Genomic DNA, 24,064 nt, shown 5'->3' with positions numbered 1-24,064 from the left:
AACAGTTGGTAACTCTACCCGAGTTGGTATTTCGAGGCATAGAAACATCAATGTGTCTTCTATACAAAAACGAAGTGACCAACAGGCATGTTTTATGCCCCCATGTCAGTGCCCTTCTAAACTGTGTTCAACACTATTATCAAATCATGCACAGATCTATACTTGAACATGGAAAATGAATTATATCAGGCTAACATGCCTGGCTGTGCCGATTAATAAAACCTTCATTATATAGCCCGTATTCATCTTACAAGCTTGTGTAAAGTCATTGCCTAAATTAGATCATGATGGGGGAAAAAGGGAATTGGGAGAAACCTGCTAGCAAAACAACCCAAATCTTAACCCCTTAAGGACTCAGCCCTATTTCACCTTAAGGACTTGGCCATTTTTTGCAAATCTGACCAGTGTCACTTTAAGTGCTGATAACTTTAAAACGCTTTGACTTATCCAGGCCATTCTGAGAATGTTTTTTCGTCACATATTGTACTTCATGACACTGGTAAAATGAAGTAGAAAAATTTCATTTTTATTTATAAAAAAATACCAAATTTACCCAAAAGTTGTAAAAAAAATTGCGAATTTCCAAGTTTCAATTTCTCTACTTTTATAATACATAGTAATACCTCCAAAAATAGTTATTACTTTACATTCCCCATATGTCTACTTCATGTTTGGATCATTTTGGGAATGATATTTTATTTTTTGGGGATGTTACAAGGCTTAGAAGTTTAGAAGCAAATCTTGAAATTTTTCAGAAATTTTCAAAAACAGTTCAGGTCTGAAGTCACTTTGCGAGGCTTACATAATAAAAACCACCCAAAAATGGCCCCATTCTAGAAACTACACCCCTCAAGGTATTCAAAACTGATTTTACAAACGTCGTTAACCCTTTAGGTGTTCCACAAGAATTAATGGAAAATAGAGATACAATTTCAATATTTCACTTTTTTGGCAGATTTTCCATATTAATAATTTTTTTCCAGTTACAAAGCAAGGGTTAACAGCCAAACCAAACTCAATATTTATGGCCCCGATTCTGTAGTTTACAGAAACACCCCATATGTGGTCGTAAACCGCTGTTGGGGCACACAGCAGGGCGCAGAAGGAAAGGAATGCCATACTGTTTTTGGAAGGCAGGTTTTGCTGGACTGTTTTTTTTTTGACACCATGTCCGATTTGAAGCCCTCCTGATGCACCCCTAGAGTAGAAACTCCAAAAAAGTTACACCATTTTAGAAACTACGGGATAGGGTGGCAGTTTTGTTGGTACTAGTTTAGGGTACATATGATTTTTGGTTGCTCTATATTACACTTTTTGTGAGGCAAGGTAACAAGAAATAGCTGTTTTGGCACCGTTTTTATTTTTTGTTATTTACAACATTCATCTGACAGGTTAGATCATGTGATATTTTTATAGACCAGGTTGTCACGGATGCGGCGATACCTAATATGTATACTTTTTTTAAATTTATGTAAGTTTTACACAATGATTTTTTTTTTTAAATAAAAAAAAAATATCATGTTTTAGTGTTTCCATAATCTGAGAGCCATAATTTTTTCAGTTTTTGGCGATTACCTTGGGTAGGGTATGATTTTTGCGGGATGAGATGACGGTTTTATTGGCACTATTTTGGGGTGCGTGTGACTTTTTGATCGCTTGCTATTACACTTTTTGTGATGTTTGGTGACAAAAAATGGCTTTTTTTACACAGTTTTAATTTTAATTTTTTTTACGGTATTCACCTGAAGGGTTAGGTCATGTGATATTTTTATAGAGCAAGTTATTACGGACGCTGCGATACCTAATATGTATAATTTTTTTTATTTATGTAAGTTTTACACAATGATTTCATTTTTGAAGCAAACAAAATCATGTTTTAGTGTTTCCATAGTCTGAGAGACCTAATTTTTTCAGTTTTTGGGCGATTACCTTGGGTAGGGTATGATTTTTGCGGGATGACATGACGGTTTTATTGGCACTATTTTGGGGTGCATATGACTTTTTGATCGCTTGCTATTACACTTTTTGTGATGTAAGGTGACAAAAAATGGTTTATTTAGCACAGTTTTTATTTTTTACGGTGTTTATCTGAGGGGTTAGGTCATGTGATATTTTTATAGAGCCGGTCGATACGGACGCGGCGATACCCAATATGTATACTTTTTTATTTATTTATGTAAGTTTTACACAATTACAAAAACAAAATGGCTGCACACCATTATATATACCAGGGATCAGCAACCTTCGGCACTCCAGCTGTGGTGAAACTACAATTCCCAGCATGCGCCATTCATTTCTATGTGAGTTCTTAGAAAAGCAGAGCAAGTATGCATGCTGGGAGTTGTAGTTTTACAACAGCTGGAGTGCCGGAGGTTGCCTACCCCTGATATATACAGGGCCGGTGCAAGGATTTTTGCCGCCCTAGGCAAGATAAAAATTGCTGCCCCCCCCCCCCCCCTTATCAGATGATCTGCCCATATAATGACATCACATATGTTCCACCCCTTTCTCAGCTTTTAAATTAAAAGAACTGCTATGTTTCCCTTAGGTTTAATCCAGCTTCTTGTAGCTGTCTCTTTTTGCGGAACGGAATTGCGGACCCATACATTTCTATGGGATCCGCAATTCCGATCCTGAAAAAAAATAGAACATGTCCTATTCTTGTCCGCAATAGCGGACAAGAATAGGCATATTCTCTTAGTGCCCGCAAAATGCGGAACGCACATTGCTGCTGTCCGTGTTTTGTGGATCCGCAAAACACACATGGATGTGTGAATGGACCCTAAATGTGAGGTAAATTAGTCTCCAATGTAGTATTAATAACTAAACAATTACATAATAAACATATTGCATTGTCTACTTACCACCAGGACAATAAGATGATCTGGTCTCTGGCTGCAGTATGGCTCTTGGTCTGGCTCTGGGGACTCCCTTGTCACTCTCTTCTCCCCCCTCCCTTGTCACACTCATTTTACCCCCCCCTCCCTTGTCACTCTCATTTTACCCACCCCCCTCCCTTGTCACTCTCATTTTACCCTCCCCTCCCTTGTCACACTCATTCCAGCCCCCCTCCCTTGTCACACTCATTGCAGCCCCCCCTCCCTTGTCACTCTCAATGCAGCCCCCCCCCTCCCTTGTCACTCTCATTGCAGCCCCCCCCTTGTCACTCTCATTGCAGCCCACCCCTTGTCACTCTCATTGCAGCCCCCCCCTTGTCACTCTCATTGCAGCCCCCCCTTGTCACTCTCATTGCAGCCCCCCCCCTTGTCACTCTCATTGCAGCCCCCCCTTGTCACTCTCATTGCAGCAGCCCCCCCCCTTGTCACTCTCATTGCAGCCCCCCCCTTTCACTCTCATTGCAGCCCCCCCCTTGTCACTCTCATTGCAGCCCCCCCCTTGTCACTCTCATTGCAGCCAGCCCCCCCCCTTGTCACTCTCATTGCAGCCAGCCCCCCCCCTTGTCACTCTCATTGCAGCCAGACCCCCCTTGTCACTCTCATTGCAGCCAGCCCCCCCCCCTTTGTCACTCTCATTGCAGCCAGCCCCCCCCTTGTCACTCTCATTGCAGCCAGCCACCCCCTTGTCACTCTCATTGCAGCCAGCCCCCCCCTCGTCACTCTCATTGCAGCCAGCCCCCCCCCCTTGTCACTCTCATTGCAGCCAGCCCCCCCCCTTGTCACTCTCATTGCAGCCAGCCCCCCCTTGTCACTCTCATTGCAGCCAGCCCCCCCCCCCTTGTCACTCTCATTGCAGCCAGCCCCCCCTTGTCACTCTCATTGCAGCCAGCCCCCCCCCCTTGTCACTCTCATTGCAGCCAGCCCCCCCCCTTGTCACTCTCATTGCAGCCAGCCCCCCCCCCTTGTCACTCTCATTGCAGCCAGCCCCCCCTTGTCACTCTCATTGCAGCCAGCCCCCCCCCACCTTGTCACTCTCATTGCAGCCAGCCCCCCCCACCTTGTCACTCTCATTGCAGCCAGCCCCCCCCTTGTCACTCTCATTGCAGCCAGCCCCCCCCCCCCCCTTGTCACTCTCATTGCAGCCAGCCAGCCCCCCTCCCCCCGTCACCTCTAGTGTAGCGTGGCCGAGCTCTGTTCGGTCCACGGTACAGGAGCATTTGTTTCCTGTACCCGGCCGGACTAACAGGAAGTGCACACTAAGTGAGCACTTCCTGTCAGTCCGGCCGGGTACAGGAAACAAAAGCTCCTGTACCGCGGACCCAACAGAGCTCGGCCACGCCCACGGCACAGACACAGCACAGAGCAGACACAGAATGACAGCAGGCGCAGGCTGGCTGTGCAGCACTGAGCCGGCGGCCGGAGATTCTTTAGAGCGGCAAGCGCTCAGCCGCTCAGGAGGCGCAGCATGAGGGGCGCCGCCGGCCAAACTTATATAACCAACTTTTTTTTTTTTTTTTTACACTGCAACGGGCGCCCCCTGCTAAATGGCGCCCTAGGCGACTGCCTAAGTCGCCTTACTGGTGGCGCCGGCCCTGAATATATACAAACAATACACTGCGTGCAGAATTATTAGGCAAATGAGTATTTTGACCACATCATCCTCTTTATGCATGTTGTCTTACTCCAAGCTGTATAGGCTCGAAAGCCTACTACCAATTAAGCATATTAGGTGATGTGCATCTCTGTAATGAGAAGGGATGTGGTCTAATGACATCAACACCCTATATCAGGTGTGCATAATTAGTAGGCAACTTCCTTTGCTTTGGCAAAATGGGTCAAAAGAAGGACTTGACAGGCTCAGAAAAGTCAAAAATAGTGAGATATCTTGCAGAGGGATGCAGCACTCTTAAAATTGCAAAGCTTCTGAAGCGTTATCATCGAACAATCAAGCGTTTCATTCAAAATAGTCAACAGGGTCGCAAGAAGCGTGTAGAAAAACCAAGGCGCAAAATAACTGCCCATGAACTGAGAAAAGTCAAGCGTGCAGCTGCCAAGATGCCACTTGCCACCAGTTTGGCCATATTTCAGAGCTGCAACATCACTGGAGTGCCCAAAAGCACAAGGTGTGCAATACTCAGAGACATGGCCAAGGTAAGAAAGGCTGAAAGACGACCACCACTGAACAAGACACACAAGCTGAAACGTCAAGACTGGGCCAAGAAATATCTCAAGACTGATTTTTCTAAGGTTTTATGGACTGATGAAATGAGAGTGAGTCTTGATGGGCCAGATGGATGGGCCCGTGGCTGGATTGGTAAAGGGCAGAGAGCTCCAGTCTGACTCAGACGCCAGCAAGGTGGAGGTGGAGTACTGGTTTGGGCTGGTATCATCAAAGATGAGCTTGTGGGGCCTTTTCGGGTTGAGGATGGAGTCAAGCTCAACTCCCAGTCCTACTGCCAGTTTCTGGAAGACACCTTCTTCAAGCAGTGGTACAGGAAGAAGTCTGCATCCTTCAAGAAAAACATGATTTTCATGCAGGACAATGCTCCATCACACGCGTCCAAGTACTCCACAGCGTGGCTGGCAAGAAAGGGTATAAAAGAAGAAAATCTAATGACATGGCCTCCTTGTTCACCTGATCTGAACCCCATTGAGAACCTGTGGTCCATCATCAAATGTGAGATTTACAAGGAGGGAAAACAGTACACCTCTCTGAACAGTGTCTGGGAGGCTGTGGTTGCTGCTGCACGCAATGTTGATGGTGAACAGATCAAAACACTGACAGAATCCATGGATGGCAGGCTTTTGAGTGTCCTTGCAAAGAAAGGTGACTATATTGGTCACTGATTTGTTTTTGTTTTGTTTTTGAATGTCAGAAATGTATATTTGTGAATGTTGAGATGTTATATTGGTTTCACTGGTAAAAATAAATAATTGAAATGGGTATATATTTGTTTTTTGTTAATTTGCCTAATAATTATGCACAGTAATAGTCACCTGCACACACAGATATCCCCCTAAAATAGCTAAAACTAAAAACAAACTAAAAACTACTTCCAAAAATATTCAGCTTTGATATTAATGAGTTTTTTGGGTTCATTGAGAACATGGTTGTTGTTCAATAATAAAATTAATCCTCAAAAATACAACTTGCCTAATAATTCTGCACTCCCTGTAGAGCTAGGAAATAGGGGTCATTCTAGATAAAAGTGGTACAATACCGACTATAAATGAGTATACCAATATTGTACCACTTTTATCTAGAATGACCCCCATTTCCTAGCTCTATTGTTTGTATATATAATGGTGTGCAGCCGTTTTACACAATAATATTTTTGAAACCAAAAAAATCATGTTTTAGTCTCCATATTCTGAGCCATATATATATATTTTTTTGGGCGATTGTCTCAGGTAGGGGCTCATCTTTTGCGGGATGCGGTGACGGTTAGATTGGTACTATTTTGGTGGGCAAACGCCTTTTTGATCGCTTGCTGTTGTACTTTTTGTGATGTAAGGTGACCAAAAAATGGTTTATTTAGCACAGTTTTTATTTTTTACGGTGTTCATCTGAGGGGTTAGGTCCTGTGATATGTTTATAGATACCTAATATGTATACTTCCCCCCCCCCCCCCCCCTATTTTTTTTTACTTTTTTTTTCCCCATTTTTTTCCCACTTTGGGACTTGAACTTTGGGGGGTATATTCCTTTACAATGCATTCCAATACTTCTGTATTGGAATGCATTGGCTGTATGAGTAATACTGTGTGTATTACTCATACAGCTTCAGGCTCCTCACCGGACGGCAGCGCAATGCCTTCCTTAGACATCGCGCTGCCTTTCATGCCATCGGGTCCCCCCTACAGCTGTATGGGGACTCGATGGCACCGCCACACGCCACCACCGCAATAGGTAAAAGCCGCAAACCGCAGGTCTGAATTGACCTGCGGTTTGCGGCGATCACCGACACGGGGGAAGGGGGGGGGGGGTCACGGAACCCCCCCCCGGCGTTGTGACAGGATGCCCGCTGAATGATTTCAGCAGACATCATGTTGCGATTAACCCTCACCGGGCGGCAATCGCGATTTAGACTTAGGAAGTACCGGTACGCCCTAAGTCCTTAAGGGGTTAAAGGAACAGCAGCCCGGCTAGCTCAGTCGGTAGAGCATGAGACTCTTAATCTCAGGGTCGTGGGTTCGAGCCCCACGTTGGGCGACTCATTTTTTCCCCCCCTCCATCTGCTATAGGATGAGGATGGTAAAACAGGATTACAGAAATGATAACAGGGTCTAGATTATTTTTTTTTTTTGGGGGTGGATGTTCTCTATAGGCAAAAACACATTTGTTCCAACTGGTTTTATTTCCCACACTTGCAGATGACACCTCTATTGCATTGAACAGAATGCCTGACCTCTGTTGGCAGAACTAGGTATTGCATTATTTTTTACTTGCTGTACACTGCTGTATATGCGACATGTGGTAGTAGTTGAAGCAGCCGTGCAGTGTGGATGTGGGAAGGGTAGGTGGGAGTAGTAGTAGTAGCAGTGCAGTGTAGATAGGGTGCAGATATAGTGGTAGCAGCAGTATAGCATGGAAAATACATGGCTGTCTATGGGAAGTAGGAGTAATAGTAGAAGTAGTGAAGTAGTGGTGGTAGTAGTAGTGGTGGTGGTATTAGTAGTAGTAATAGTAGTAATGGTGGTAGTTGCAGTGGTAGTAGTTGTAGTGGTGGTAGTTGTAGTGGTGGCAGTAGTAGTGGTGGCAGTTGCAGTAGTGGTAGTAGTAGTGGTGGCAGTAGTGGTGGTGGTGGTGGTAGTTGTAGTGGTGGTAGTTGTAGTGGTGGCAGTTGTAGTAGTGGTAGTAGTAGTGGTGGTGGTAGTAGTGGAGGTAATTGTAGTAGTGGTAGTAGTTGTAGTAGTGGTAGTAGTATTAGTGGTGGTAGTAGTAGTAGTGGTGGTAGTTGTAGTAGTGGTGGTGGTAGTTGTAGTAGTGGTATTAGTAGTGGTGGTAGCAGTAGTGGTGGTAGCAGTAGTGGTGGTAGTTGTAGTGGTGGTAGTAGTAGTAGTGCTGGTGGTAGTAGTGGTGGCAGTTGTAGTAGTGGTAGTAGTAGTGGTGGTAGCAGTAGTGGTAGTAGTGGTGGTAGTTGTAGTAGTCGTATTAGTAGTGGTGGTAGTTGTAGTAGTGGTGGTAGTGGTAGTAGTTGTAGTAGTAGCAGTAGTGGTGGTAGCAGTAGTGGTGGTGGTAGTAGTGGTGGTGGTAGCAGTAGTGGTGGTGGTGGTAGTATTAATGGTAGTAGTAGTGGTGGTAGTTGTAGTAGTGGTGGTAGTTGTAGTAGTAGTATTAATGGTGGTGGTAGTAGTAGCCGCAGGTGTTTTGTGTTAATGATGGTGGCAGTAGGGGATTAGCAGTGAGGAGGAGCAGCAGCCGCTTTATGGTGCATGTTGGTAAAAAGGCAGCAGCATGATGGAGGCAGCAGCGGCCTTACGGAAGATGATGGTCGGCAGGGTGAAGCAGTGACATGATGATGGATGTGTGGAAGCAGCAGCTGCACAGAATGTGATGGGAGTTAGGCAGACAGACACCAACTGTGGCAAGATGGGGCACCAGCAGCAAGGCAACGTGTATTCATCGGAATCAGCCTGACGAGTGAGAAAATGTCGGGAGTAATCATGTACATTTATGCTGCCTCATGGTGACATTTAACCCCCACCAAAAACTTTTGTTAATTTCAGTGTGGAAACTGAATACATATAAACTGATGATTGTGGCATGATGGAGGCCACAGCAGCCGTACAGAACGTGATGGTAGGCAGACAGACAGCAACAGTAGTAAGACGGGCACCACGATGTGTATTCATCAAAATCAGCCTGAGCTGTGAGAAAATGGCGGTATTGCTGCAGTAATCACATGTACCGTATATATATATATATATATATATACACACTGCTTAATTAAATGGAACTCCCCCCCAAATTTTTAATTGCGACCGTGTGGAAACTGAATACATGTAAATGGACGATTGAGGCATGACGCTCCATTCCACCTTAATATACACAGGTCGACTGCAGCCACGCCATGTGCATTAGTGCAGTAATCATCAGTAATTGAACCCCACAAAAAAAAAGGATTTCTATGAATCCTTTTGGAAAATACATGGCTGTCTATGGGAAGTAGGAGTAATAGTAGAAGTAGTGAAGTACCACCTGGTCAAGTTAAAGAACTAGATCTACTAGTTGAAGAAATAGCTAAAATGACAATGAAAGGAGAAGTTATCATTATGGGAGATTTCAATCTTCCCGATATAAACTGGAAAACCAAAATAGCAAGTTCTACCAGGAGTACAGATATTCTAAATTCCCTACTGGGGTTATCTCTACAACAAGTGGTTGAGGAGCCAACCCGGAGGGAGGCCATTTTGGATTTGGTATTCACAAATGGGGATTCGGTATATGATGTCATTGTAGGCGAAACCTTGGGATCTAGTGATCACCAGTCAGTGTGGTTTAATATAAGAACTGTGAAAGAGTCCCACCACACAAAAACAAAAGTTTTAGATTTTAGAAAAACAGACTTTTCAAAAATGAAATTAGTCCTAAATGAGTCCTTATCAGACTGGAACGGATTACATGGAGTCCAGGAGAAATGGGACTACTTAAAAGGTGCATTATTGAAGGCAACAGAAAATTGCATTAGGCTTGTCAGTAAAAGCAAAAAAAGGAAGAGACCACTGTGGTACTCAGCAGAAGTGGCCCAAATCATTAAAAATAAAAAGCTAGCATTTTGTAATTATAAAAAAAACCAGAGCAATGAAGATAAGGAAATCTACAAGATTAGGCAGAGAGAGGCCAAGCAAGTTATAAGAACTTCTAAAGCGCAGGCAGAAGAAAAACTAGCTCAGTCTATGAAAAAAGGGGATAAGACATTCTTCAGATATATAAATGAAAAAAGGAAATTAAAACAAGGAATAACTAAATTAAAAACAAAGGACGGAAGGTATGTAGAAGAGAATAAAGGGCTAGCCGACTGCCTTAATGAATACTTCTGTTCAGTTTTTACAAAAGAAAAAGGAGAAGGACCTCCACTAGAAAGGATGACTAATTAATCGTTTGATGCATGTATCTTTACAGAGGAAGATGTTCTACAGTCTTGTGAAAAAATTAGGACACCCTTTGAAAGCATGTGGTTTTTTGTAACATTTTTAATAAATGGTTATTTCATCTCCGTTTCAACAATACAGAGAGATTAAAGTAATCCGACTAAACAAAGAAAACTGAAGAAAAGTCTTTTCAAGATCTTCTGTAAATGTCATTCTACAAAAATGCCTATTCTAACTGAGGAAAAAGATAGGACACGCTTGCCCCTAATAGCGAGTGTTACCTCCTTTGGCTGAAATAACTGCAGTGAGACGGTTCTTGTAGCCATCTACCAGTCTTCGACATCGGTCTGAGGAAATTTTACCCCACTCCTCAATGCAGAACTTTTTCAGCTGTGAGATGTTTGAGGGGTTTCTTGCACGTACAGCCCTTTTCAAGTCACCCCACAGCATCTCAATGGGATTCAAATCTGGACTTTGACTTGGCCATTCCAGGACTCTCCATTTCTTCTTTTTCAGCCAATCTTTGGTTGATTTACTAGTATGTTTTGGGTCATTGTCATGTTGCATGGTCCAGTTCCGCTTCAGCTTTAATTTTCTAACTGATGGTCTCACATGTTCTTCAAGCACCTTCTGATACACAGTAGAATTCATCGTGGATTCTATGATGGTGAGCTGACCAGGTCCTGCTGCAGCAAAGCAGCCCCAAACCATGACACTTCCACCTCCATGCTTCACAGTTGGTATGAGGTTCTTTTCTTGGAATGCTGTGTTTGGTTTACGCCAAACATGTCCTCTGCTGTTGTGTCCAAATAATTCAATTTTGGACTCATCTGTCCAAAGAACATTATTCCAGAAGTCCTGGTCTTTGTCAACTTTATCGCTGGCAAATGTCAGTCTGGCCTCGATGTTTCTCTTGGAAAGCAAAGGTTTCCTCCTTGCACACCTCCCATGCAAGTTAAACTTGTACAGTCTCTTTCTGATTGTAGAGGCATGTACTTCTACATCAACAGTAGCCAGAGCCTGCTGTAGTTCTCGAGATGACACTTTAGGGTTTTTGGATACCTCTTTTAGCATCTTGCGGTCTGCTCTTGGGGTGAACTTGCTGGGGCGACCAGTCCTGGGCATGTTGGCAGTTGTTTTGAAAGCCCTCCACTTGTAGACTATCTTCCGGACAGTGGAATGGCTGATTTCAAAATCTTTTGAGATCTTTTTAAATCCCTTCCCAGACTCATAGGCTGCTACAATCTTTTTTCTGAAGTCCTCTGACAGCTCTTTTGCTCTCACCATGGTGCTCACTCTCACTTCAACAGTCAGGAGCACACCAAACTAAATGTCTGAGGTTTAAATAGGGCAAGCCTCATTCAACATGCAGAGTAACGATCTACTAATTATGTGCACCTGGTGTGATATACCTGTGTGAGATCTGAGCCAATTTAAGAGGGAATACATGTGAGGGTGTCCTATCTTTTTCCTCAGTTAGAATAGGCATTTTTGTAGAATGACATTTACAGAAGATCTTGAAAAGACTTTTCTTCAGTTTTCTTTGTTTAGTTGGATTACTTTAATCTCTCTGTATTGTTGAAACGGAGATGAAATAACCATTTATTAAAAATGTTACAAAAAACCACATGCTTTCAAAGGGTGTCCTAATTTTTTCACATGACTGTAAGTTTGCTGTCTAAAGTGAAGACAAATAAGTCACAGGGGCCTGATGAGATACACCCAAAATTATTAAAAGAGCTTAGTGGTGAGCTGGCAAAACCGTTAACAGATTTATTTAACCAATCATTAGTAACAGGAGTCGTCCCGGAAGATTGGAAATTGGCAAATGTCGTGCCCATTCACAAGAAAGGTAGTAGGGAGGAATCGAGCAACTATAGACCAGTGAGTCTGACATCAATAGTAGGCAAATTAATGGAAACCCTATTAAAGGATAGGATTGTGGAACATCTAAAATCCCATGGATTGCAAGATGAAAAACAACATGGGTTTACTTCAGGGAGATCATGTCAAACAAATCTTATAGATTTTTTTGACTGGGTGACTAAAATAATAGACGGTTGAGGTGCAGTAGACATCGCATATCTAGATTTTAGTAAGGCTTTTGACACTGTCCCACATAGAAGACTTATCAATAAACTGCAGTCATTGAGCATGGACTCCCATATTGTTGAGTGGATTAGGCAGTGGCTGAGTGACAGACAGCAGAGGGTTGTAGTCAATGGAGAACATTCAAAACAAGGTCATGTTACCAGTGGGGTTCCACAGGGATCTGTACTGGGACCAATTTTGTTTAATATCTTCATAAGTGATATTGCAAAAGGCCTCGATGGTAAGGTTTGTCTTTTTGCTGATGACACGAAGATATGTAACAGGGTTGATGTTCCTGGAGGGAAACGCCAAATGGAAAAGGATTTAGGAAAACTAGAAGAATGGTCAGAACTCTGGAAACTGAAATTTAATGTGGATAAGTGCAAGATAATGCACCTGGGGCGTAAAAACCCAAGGGCAGAATATAGAATATTTGACACAGTCCTGACCTCAGTATCTGAGGAAAGGGATTTAGGAGTAATTATTTCAGAAGACTTAACGGTGGGAAGACAATGTAATAGAGCAGCACGAAATGCCAGCAGAATGCTTGGATGTATAGGGAGAGGTATAAGCAGTAGAAAGAGTGAAGTGCTTATGCCGCTGTACAGAACACTGGTGAGACCTCACTTGGAGTATTGTGCGCAGTACTGGAGGCCATATCTCCAGAAGGATATAGATACTCTAGAGAGAGTTCAGAGAAGAGCTACTAAACTAGTACATGGATTGCAGGATAAAACTTACCAGGAAAGGTTAAAGGACCTTAACATGTATAGCTTGGAAGAAAGAAGAGACAGAGGGGATATGATAGAAACTTTTAAATACATAAAGGGAATCAACTCGGTAAAGGAGGAGAGCATATTTAAAAGAAGAAAAACTACCACAAGAGGACACAGTTTTAAATTTGAGGGGCAAAGGTTTAAAAGTAATATAAGGAAGTATTACTTTACTGAGAGAGTAGTGGATGCATGGAATAGCCTTCCTGCAGAAGTGGTAGCTGCAAATACAGTGAAGGGGTTTAAGCATGCATGGGATAGGCATAAGGCTATCCTTCATATAAGATAGGGCCAGGGACTATTCATAGGATTCAGATATATTGGGCAGACTAGATGGGCCAAATGGTTCTTATCTGCCGACACATTCTATGTTTCTATGTAAAATGGGGGGGCAAATGAAAGGATTTCCCTGCAGGTCGCTGCTTTTGAGGTTCTGCAGCAGCTGCAGTTCTGCTAGGAGACACAGTGATCTCAGCGCCTCACTTCTCATTCCCTGGCTGACAGCTTTTCCTGCCTCCCTATTCTACACACACACACACACACACACACACACTTCTTCTTTGAAATCCTAGCTTTTCCCTTCACTCTCCCTGGCAAAAAGATTGATTGATTCCTGACTCTATTTGGTTGATTCCTGACTCTCCCTGATTGATTCCTGACTAGAGTTGAGCGAACACCTGGATGTTCGGGTTCGAGAAGTTCGGCCGAACTTCCCGGAAATGTTCGGGTTCGGGATCCGAACCCGACCCGAACTTCGTCCCGAACCCGAACCCCATTGAAGTCAATGGGGATCCGAACTTTTTGGCACTAAAAAGGCTGTAAAACAGCCCAGGAAAGAGCTAGAGGGCTGCAAAAGGCAGCAACATGTAGGTAAATCCCCTGCAAACAAATGTGGATAGGGAAATGAATTTAAATAAAAATAAAATATATAAAAATAAACCAATATCAATTGGAGAGAGGTGGTATTATTTAACCATACAAAAAATGCATGATAAAACCTGTATTTGCTTTACAAGCTTGTGTTTAATAGGAACCGCTATGGGCCAAACCTGCCCCCACTGACAACACAGGAACCTATATTAGTGATATTTTTTAAATGGCTGTCAAGATAACATTCAAAGTTAAATTTTTCCTTCTATGGAACTAGAATTATTATTTCAAACGAATTTGAGGAACAATAAAACCTACAATAAAAGATCACATTACTTATCCCGTACTAAGGATATCGTAAAAAATGCAAAAAAACAAAAAAAAAAAAACACAAAATATTCACTAAAATGGAACCAAGGAAAAACTACAACTCATCCTACAATAAAAGAAAAACAAGCAATTATACAGATCTGTTGATAAAGAAATATTTTTTTTTTATGTGTTACAGAATTTATTTGCAAAAATTTAATTTTTATTTGGCAAAAATAGAAAAATGTAAAAAAAAGTGATATCAATTTGGAATCACAGATATAATACTGACCCACAGAATAACATTAGCCCCCTCATAAATTAAGAAGATATACTATACATTACATTTAGCCCAAAATAGAAAAATAAAAAGTTACGGCTTTTCAAAAGTGGAGATTGTTATGAGTGCCGATGCCACCTCCTCACGGATGAGAACTTTTTATATACAGGATGTTGTAGACTGGATTGGCAATTAAAAAAAGGCCAACTGTACTGCTTGCGAGTTACCACAGAGGCGCCAATGGAATTAATGCAGGCCACAGATGGAATATCTCCTGTCCATCCAATGTTGGAACTAGGGCTGTATGTACACATAAGCCAAAAGCATAGAAACATAGAATGTGTCGGCCGATAAGAACCATTTGGCCCATCTAGTCTGCCCAATATACTGAGTACTATGGATAGCCCCTGGCCCTATCTTATATGAAGGATGGCCTTATGCCTATCTCATGCATGCTTAAACTCCTTCACTGTATTTGCAGCTACCACTTCTGCAGGAAGGCTATTCCATGCATCCACTACTCTCTCAGTAAAGTAATACTTCCTGATATTACTTTTAAACCTTTGCCCCTCAAATTTAAAACTGTGTCCTCTTGTGGTAGTTTTTCTTCTTTTAAATATTCTCTCCTCTTTTACCTTGTTGATTCCCTTTATGTATTTAAAAGTTTCTATCATATCCCCTCTGTCTCGTCTTTCTTCCAAGCCATACATGTTAAGGTCCTTTAATCTTAACACTTCAAAAGCAGCCTTGTCATAATTTGTGTTCCTATGACTTGGGAGCTTCTTTAGTTTCAAGCTCAAGGATTTTCCCCAAAACACTGGCACTGGGGGGGGGGGGGGGGGGGGGAACTGAATGAAACATCCCAAAACCACAGGGTATCTTAAGTGTTCAAACTACAACAGCCCGGCTAGCTCAGTCGGTAGAGCATGAGACTCTTAATCTCAGGGTCGTGGGTTCGAGCCCCACGTTGGGCGACTATGTTTTTTTGTATTTGATACTTATAGGAATTAAAGGGGAACAAAAAAGCGATACAGGGAATAGGATTACAGCAATTATAAAAGTTTTTTTTTTGGAGGGGGTGGGCGGCTTGGGGGTTAGGCTGCATTTAAAAAAATAAAAATAAAATTGTAAAGAACACTTATTCCAACTGGTTTTATTTCCCACACTTGAAGATGACACCTCTTTTCCATTGAACAGAACGCCTCTGTTGGCAGCACTAGGTATTGCATTATTTTTTTTACTTACTATTCTCTGCTGTATATGTAACATGTTCTCTATAATGTGTGCATTTAAAAAAAATAAAAAACACATGCAAAATGCAGATTTCAGGCTGTCAGTGGTAACACCTTCATGACAGAGCCTGTATTCACTTTATAAGTTTGTCTAGTCATTGTCTAAAAAAAATAAAAATAGTAATGGGAACCGCGATGGGCCTACCCTGCCCCCATGATGACACAAAAACCTATATTAGTGATGTTATTAGTTTGTAAATGGCCATCAACATAACATTCAGTGTCATTGTCTTTTTTATGGAACTAAAATGATTATGTCCAACTAATTCGAGCCTCATTTGGATCTCAAACAAATCTGCATAGCGAAGGCAAAGGGGGTTTACTACCAACTCCTTCCTAATGACTAGATCCTGCAAAAGGCAGTCAATATGCACTGTGTAGACAATACAGTAAGCTGCGCCAACGCATGAGACGTGGGGGTCGTGACAAATCATAAATTCATCTGGTTATAGCTCAGATCCTTATAAGACCCTGTTCAGCTCTACATTGTAAAGAAACGGGACTGAAGATTCCCACATGAATGGGACCGCTATGCTAGCAACACGTGAATGGGAGCAGCGCTGTAGTAACCAGGCACGGCCACTGCCACGAGGATGGCGCAATGGTGTTCTGCGGCATGATTCCACCGCACAGCAGCGGGGGTGGCGAGAGCCAGACTCCCACCAATCTGATAGGTCATCAATATTAAACTCCTGTTGTCCGTGGAAATTAATTAATTAGCATAAGGGCCACGATGGGTTACTCACCTCATCAATCCCCCACGGTAAAGTCAGATCACCGAGGCGGCCAGTGACTGGAAGGGGTTACTGCATTTTATTTTACCGTATTCACAGTGTGATACAAGCAACATTTTAAACAAATTATTAAAGCTTGAGCGAATGGACATTCGGATCGTAGATACAAAGTCGATTCGTTCAAATACTTAGATTTTAATGCTGTTTCCGTACAGCATTAAAATGTATTGGCTCCGTGGAGCCGAAGTTCCTTCTTGGCCGAAGTCATGCAAGACTTCATTGGATTACTACTGTATTCCTATCTGCGTATTTAAAATAGCAATGTGAAGTGGGCTTTGGTACGAAGGTACCAGCCAGTATCTAAGCCCACTTTGGATTGTCATTTTTAAATTCAGTAGGAATTCACTGAAGTCTTGCATGACTTCGTCCGAGACAAATTTCAGATCCACGGAGCCAATACATTTTAATGCTGCACGGAAGCAGCTTTAACATCTATAATCCGACGGTTGATTTGCTCAAGCCTACTTATTATACATGTTATGATTGAAGTAATACTAAATATATGCATTTTTAAAGGGGTTTTCCAAGATTTTGATATTGAGGGCCTATCCTCAGGATAGGTCATCAATATCTGATTGGTGGGGGTCCAGCTCCCAGCACCCCCAACAATCAGCTGTTTGAAGAGACCACGACGCTCTTCAAACAGGTGGTCGGCGGCGGTGCTGGGAGTCGACCCCCCTCACTGATCTGATATTGATGACCTATCCAGAGGTTGTGTACTCCTTATGATATGAGGTGCAGTTGAAATAGGGGTGCTAGATTCTCACAATGTATTGGTACAGAAGATTCCACTCAAAATTTCATCCTGAGGATAGGTCATCAATATGGAATGCCACTTTAATGGAAAAAATATATTAAAAAAATTATATATATATATATTGAGTTGAAAATGCCTCTGTCAATCCCCTTATATGCCATGATCAGAGTCATCTCCGATCCTAGCCATTGCTGCAGTGCGTCAGCAGTATGTGCCATGGACTCAGCACCTAAGCCGAGTGGCTGTATGAGAAGTCACTACAAACCATGACGTACAGTTATGTCAGTGTGAAAACGGTTAGTTACACTGGTTTGGATTACAGGGCTTCTGCATTGCATGCCCTTTTGCCTTCTTAGGTTGCCAAGGAGAGAAATACTACGTATAAAAAATACCCTATAAAAAGAGACCCCACCTTTTCGGGGATGCACCAGTGTCCAGCCACCGGCTTCCCGTATGTATAGAGCCTTGGCACTAGACATGTCCATATCCCTGTCTAAGAGACGCATTGACAGTTCAGCATTTAAGGTGGAGCATGGAAATTTGGCAGCATGAGTGATAGATCCAAAAGAGAAACCTGGTAAAATTCATCAATGATGTTTATTTTACAAATCGTTTGCGCTTTCCAAAAGCGATTTCGAGTAGAAAAACAAAAAAAGATCAGTTTGTCACGTCCCGAGCATGTGGTGACTTCTTCAAGTGTTGAGTTTTCTTCATCTTGTCACAGAATGCAGTTTCCAGAAATTCCTCTTGTCGAGGGGCCGCCGTACGTGCTTTGGGAAATGAAGACTGACCTATGGATGGAGCCATGTTGTGGGCAGTGTTAACTCCTTGCTGTCTGGGTTCATGAAGGCACTTTGAGGTTACAGCTCCCCAAGAAATACTGGAGGATTCGGTCCACCATCCAGGCCAAGCAGAAATCCACAGACAGAACTGTGGCAATAACCAGCTTGAACTGCAAGAAATAAAAAGTAAAATAAAACCGCCTGTAAGATGTACATTCCTGCAAAGTAAAGACTCTCAGACTTACATATTGAGAGCAGCACAAGCCCAGCGGCAAAACAGAAGATCATGCAATCTGAACACCAAGACCAAACCCTGCATCCCCCTACAGAGGTCCCACTGACATGCTCATATCAGGACCGTAAAGAGTTCGCAATCAGGCACCCTGGAAACACGGACACCAATATGGCACCTCTTGACAACACTCCCTGCATGAGCGCAGGTCCACTGACAGTGGCAAGCAACCACTCCTTGCATGGTCCCTAAATCTCCAAGACCACCCAGGCAGATGGCTAGGACCCCACCAGTGAATCAAAAATACAGTTTAGCCAGGTGGCACAACGTAGAACTGCCATGCCCATTGGTAAGTATGCTTCATGCTAAACCCATGCACAGGACTCCTAGAAGGGCTAGCGGAAAGCCTTCTGTATACAAGGAGAGCTGCTGGTCACAATGTGTGAGCAGGGTTACCAGGACTCTCACTGTACCTCCAAGGAGTCCTGTCAGGATTTACCCTGCTCCATACACTGTAAACCTGGCTATCAGAGCTTGGCTTCTCTCGCTTTAACAAATCATCTAAAGGGCTATTCCCATCTTGGACATTTGGAGCATATTGCTAGGGTATACTCCTAATGTCTAATAGGTGCGAGTCCCACCTGTGGGACTTGCACCTATACTTAAAACAGAGCCTGTAAAGTGACGGAGGGGGCTCAGCGCATTTGCGGCTGCCCTCTATTAAAATCTATGGAAGCCCGATAGAAGTGAAGGGAGCGGTGGCTCTTCCCATTCATTTTACCTAAGCCACGTGACCTCCCCCCTCCTCTCAGATCTGATGTGGGGAGGGGGGGGGGGTGTCTGATCTGAGGTATGCTGAAGATCAGGGGTCTGATCTGAGGTGGGGGGGGGGGGGGGTGTCTGATCTGAGGTATGCTGAAGATCAGGGGTCTGATCTGAGGGGGGGGGTGTCTGATCTGAGGTATGCTGAAGATCAGGGGTCTGATCTGAGGGGGGGGGTGTCTGATCTGAGGTATGCTGCAGATCAGGGGTCTGATCTGAGGGGGGGGGTGTCTGATCTGAGGTATGCTGAAGATCAGGGGTCTGATCTGAGGGGGGGGGGGGGTGTCTGATCTGAGGTATGCTGCAGATCAGGGGTCTGATCTGAGGGGGGGGGGGGGGGGGTGTCTGATCTGAGGTATGCTGAAGATCAGGGGTCTGATCTGAGGGGGGGGGGGGGTGTCTGATCTGAGGTATGCTGAAGATCAGGGGTCTGATCTGAGGGGGGGGGGGGTGTCTGATCTGAGGGGGGGGGGGGGTGTCTGATCTGAGGTATGCTGAAGATCAGGGATCTGATCTGAGGGGGGGGGGGTGTCTGATCTGAGGTATGCTGAAGATCAGGGGTCTGATCTGAGGGGGGGGGGGTGTCTGATCTGAGAGGGGGGGGGGTGTCTGATCTGAGGTATGCTGAAGATCAGGGGTCTGATCTGAGGGGGGGGTGTCTGATCTGAGGTATGCTGAAGATCAGGGGTCTGATCTGAGGGGGGGGGGGGTGTCTGATCTGAGGTATGCTGAAGATCAGGGGTCTGATCTGAGGGGGGGGTGTCTGATCTGAGGGGGGGGGGGTATCTGATCTGAGGTATGCTGAAGATCAGGGGTCTGATCTGAGGGGGGGGGTGTGTCTGATCTGAGGTATGCTGAAGATCAGGGGTCTGATCTGAGGGGGGGGGCAATCTGAGGTATGCTGAAGATCAGGGGTCTGATCTGAGGGGGGGGGGTGTCTGATCTGAGGGGGGTGGTGTCTGATCAGAGGTATGCTGAAGAACAGGGGTCTGATCTGAGGGGGGGGGGGGGTGTCTGATCTGAGGGGGGTGGTGTCTGATCAGAGGTATGCTGAAGAACAGGGGTCTGATCTGAGGGGGGGGGGTGTCTGATCTGAGGGGGGTGGTGTCTGATCAGAGGTATGCTGAAGAACAGGGGTCTGATCTGAGGTATGCTGAAGATCGGGGGTCTGATGAAAAATATTTTTTCTTATTTTCCTCCTCTAAAACCTCGGTGCATCTTATTAAGTGGAAAATACAGTATATTATGAAAAGCAACCAGATTCATTTTTTTTTATTGCATATAATAGCCACACATTGCTTGTTAATAGGCGGAAAAAACAGACTAATGACCAACATCACGATGGGTTTACACAGCCATAATACAGCCACGTTCAAAGTGAGTCTGTCACTAATATATGGGGTGTAACCAATATTCACTATAGTCACTTCAGAACGGTGACAATTGAAGTTACTGGATGAAAATCCCAGCCACATACAGCAGAATAGAATATAGGATCTGGTAAGGACTGTTCCACAGGCATAGCAAAGCCGCATTATGAATAACTATGTACGACACAGACAGCAAATCTCATTGCAGGTTGTTACCTCCACAGGGATGTCCACCAGGCCAAACTGATCATTGAACTCTGGAGATGTTCCAGACAGGAGGCAGACAATAGCCATCCCGGACAGCACAATGCTCCACAGCAACGGCTTGTTCTCTCTTAGGCTTTCCATGAAAGGATGACCCTAAAAAACAAACAAACAAAAAAAAAAAAAATAGAAAATTCTGTGATTTTTACAAGCTTGTAGGAGAACGCTAGTTGTGTGAACCCTCGCCCTGCCAGCCACCTACTTCTGGTGTATTCCCCCTATATTCCAGCAGATAGAAGCATTTACCATCTAAAAAATTGCTTCCTGCTAAGAAGCATCAGGTTCTTAGGGATTGGAGAGTCCAGAACCAGGCATGGACATAAATGGTGGCCGTACATGTTAGATGAATGTCAGCCAAAGCTGCTGGAGACACTTGAGGACCATCTCAAAAAGGTATAGTGGCATCCAAAAGGGGGGTTGAAATCCAACATGCACAATCCTCTGGCCTACAAGTGTTGCACAGTGAGGCTTTAGCGAGCACATAAGCAGATTTGTCAGCAGGTGATTACATTATGATCGTACATACGGTCACCCAGGGTCCTATTCATTATACGTGGCCCAAGTATCTCTGATACGCAGTATGGGGGCAATAAATGAATGAATAATCTACTAGTTCATTAGTCATCTAGAACACATAGAGAGCTGGTCGTACAGACGTCACAGAGGGGTCCTGTCTACCAGGAGTCCCTCGCAAGTGCTGATCTCACATACCTTATAGTTGATGGCAAATGTGGCCATCTGCATGGCCATGGACATTATGTACACGGTGCTGTTCACCAGGCTCGGCTCAAACTCCTTATACAAGTCCACAAACTCGCCCTTCCTGAATGAGAGAAGATCAAAAATTAAACACAGATCACAAGGCTCCTCAAGAACGCCTTCATACAGTCCTTGTCATTTGTCACCGGGACCTTATATGTGATGGATTAATCAAATATTCCAGAATTTGGAGCAGACATAGAAGCAAAGAAAGACATTTAGCCTGAAAGCGCACAGGAAGCCCAAAAAAGTATGATCCGGACCCTCAATCACTGACATAAGTCACTGAGTAACGATCATGAATTAAGGGGGTTGCGAGGGATTAGTAAAAGCAGGGGCGAACACAGACAGCAGAGGGCCCCTGTGCAAAGAATGTGCCCCCCTTCCCTCCCAAAATCAGACATACAGACGTAAACGTATACAATACATGCATAACCCTGGAAGACCAAGCAGCATATAAGATATATACAGTGACCCATAGATACAGTGACCCATATAATGCTGCACAGTGCTTTTGCACAGCAGCACCACGCTGCGATGCAAACGAAATGGGGTCGCATTGTGACCTTGAGGTTTTTTTAAAATCACAATTGAAAAGTTGCAAGAAATTCAGCAGGTTGGATTTTTTGTGACCGTCAGATCTCGACCCCATTTAGACGGCTGTACTTTACAGTCCGCAAATTGCGGATCCACAAAACACGGAGACTGGCCTTGTGCGTCCTAGGATAGAAAATGCCTATTCTTGTCTGCAATTGCGGACAAAAATAGGACATGTTCTATAGTTTTTGCGGGGCTGCGGAAAGGACATGGATGTGGACAACACACGATGTGCTGCCCGCATCTTCTGCGTACCTGTTGAAAGGAATGGATCCACACCCATTGTGCAAAATTGCAGAACAGATGCGGACTCCTTAATACGGCCGTCTGAATGAGCCCCAACACACATACTGGACTGTCATACATGCAAATGCTCTTTTTCATACATCCTCACACGTGCAGTCACTATTTTACACTACATTATATACAGATCCCTTCCTCACCTCCTGGCTCTGTATTGCTGGTTCTTGTGTCCTCAGCAGCAGGCTTCCCCCCCCCCCCCCCTCTCAGCAGCAGCAGGCTTCCCCCCCCCCATTTCAGCAGCAACAGGCTTCCCCCCCCCTCTCAGCAGCAGCAGCAGCAGGCTTCCCCCCCTCAGCAGCAGCAGCAGGCTTTCCCCCCCCGCAGCAGCAGCAGGCTTCCCCCCCCCCCCCTCAGCAGCAGCAGGCCTCCCCCCCCTCTCAGCAGCAGCAGGCCTCCCCCCCCCCTCTCAGCAGCAGCAGGCCTCCCCCCCCCCTCTCAGCAGCAGCAGGCCTCCCCCCCCCCTCTCAGCAGCAGCAGGCCTCCCCCCCCCTCTCAGCAGCAGCAGGCCTCCCCCCCCCCCCCTCAGCAGCAGCAGGCCCCCCCCCCCCCCCTCCGCAGCAGCAGGCCCCCCCCCCCCCCTCTCAGCAGCAGCAGGCCTCCCCCCCCCCCCTCTCAGCAGCAGGCTCTTCCTTTCTTCCTCACTGATTAGCAGTGCTGGCCCATTGGAGGAGAGCCTGCCAGGGCTTTTGAGTGACTTTTTTTTTTGGACCAATCAGCTCTCCTGGTCAGTAACATTGGGTCAACCAGGTCCTATTTGCAAGAAAATCGCAGCCAAATGTGGTGTTTTTGGCTGCGATTTTGTAAAGATCAGACCCTGTGGACACAGCCTTACTGACCAGGAGTGCCGATTACACTAAAACCTGTCAGCCTCCTATGAATCAGCCCCTGAGCAGCACTTTATCTTTCAGTCCAGTTCAGGAAGGGGGCCCCACTCACCAGTGGACTAGTCCAAGTGTATGGGCCCCCTCGTATGCTGGGCCCCTGTGCAGCTGCACAGGCGGTATGTCCGTCCCTGAGGAGAACATGGCTGCTTCTTTCCAGAATCAGCACCATGCTACTATTCCTGTACATTATGGATTACTGGGAAGTGGATTTCTGGATTGCTGCATGACTGCAGAAAAGTTAAACCGACAGTACAATAATAAAGCAGACACTAGTGCTTGTCAACTGAGGGTTTGCCGTCTAGTGGTCATAAATGTACAAGCTAAATGATGACATCACAGTAGAGCGAGATGATGTCATTACGAGGTCATGAGAACTCAGAGCTGCAGTCACACTTACTGGCCAAATATCCAGTATATACACTGCACAAAAAAATAAATGGAACACAAATATAACACATCCTAGATCCGAGTTAATTAAATATTCTTCTGAAATACTTTGTTCTTTACATAGTTGAATGTGCTGACAACAAAATCACACAAAAATAAAAAAATGGAAATAAAATTTTTCAACCCATGGAGGTCTGGATTTGGAGTCACACTCAAAATTAAAGTAAAAAAATCACACTACAGGCTGATCCAACTTTGATGTAATGTCCTTAAAACAAGTCAAAATGAGGCTCAGTAGTGTGTGTGGCCTCCACGTGCCTGTATGACCTCCCTACAACGCCTGTGCATGCTCCCGATGAGGTGGCGGACGGTCTCCTGAGGGATCTCCTCCCAGACCTGGACTAAAGCATCTGCCAACTGTATTGTGAGAAGTGGGTCAACTGTATTGTGAGAAGTGTTTTGGCTGAGGTGTAGGACATCAGACCATCCTACCATATTTTCACCGGT

General features: G+C 44.5%; 1 protein-coding gene and 2 non-coding genes across 3 annotated transcripts in view; 2 read left to right on the top strand and 1 right to left on the bottom strand.

Moving 5' to 3' along the window:
* Positions 1-7,036: 7,036 nt before the first annotated feature.
* On the top strand, positions 7,037-7,109 carry TRNAK-CUU. The gene has a single exon. It is a non-coding gene; the product is annotated as a tRNA-Lys (tRNA).
* Positions 7,110-15,215: 8,106 nt separating this feature from the next.
* TRNAK-CUU lies at positions 15,216-15,288 on the top strand. The gene has a single exon. It is a non-coding gene; the product is annotated as a tRNA-Lys (tRNA).
* A 2,447-nt stretch (positions 15,289-17,735) lies between these two features.
* Positions 17,736-24,064, bottom strand: part of ATP13A1 (ATPase 13A1) — a 42,826-nt gene continuing 36,497 nt past the window's right edge. Inside the window, exons 24-26 of the mRNA XM_040414898.1 lie at positions 21,339-21,450; positions 20,580-20,723; positions 17,736-18,109 (exon numbers count right to left, since the gene is read on the bottom strand). Coding sequence (XP_040270832.1) covers positions 17,999-18,109; positions 20,580-20,723; positions 21,339-21,450 — 367 coding nt within the window. The 3' untranslated portion in view covers positions 17,736-17,998. The remainder of the gene's footprint in view (positions 18,110-20,579; positions 20,724-21,338; positions 21,451-24,064) is intronic.

The sequence above is a fragment of the Bufo bufo genome, chromosome 1 (genome assembly GCF_905171765.1).
Source record: "Bufo bufo chromosome 1, aBufBuf1.1, whole genome shotgun sequence".
NCBI lineage: Eukaryota > Metazoa > Chordata > Amphibia > Anura > Bufonidae > Bufo > Bufo bufo.
The sequence above is the reverse complement of the archived record's forward strand: the minus strand, read 5'-3'. Positions and strand labels throughout refer to the sequence as shown.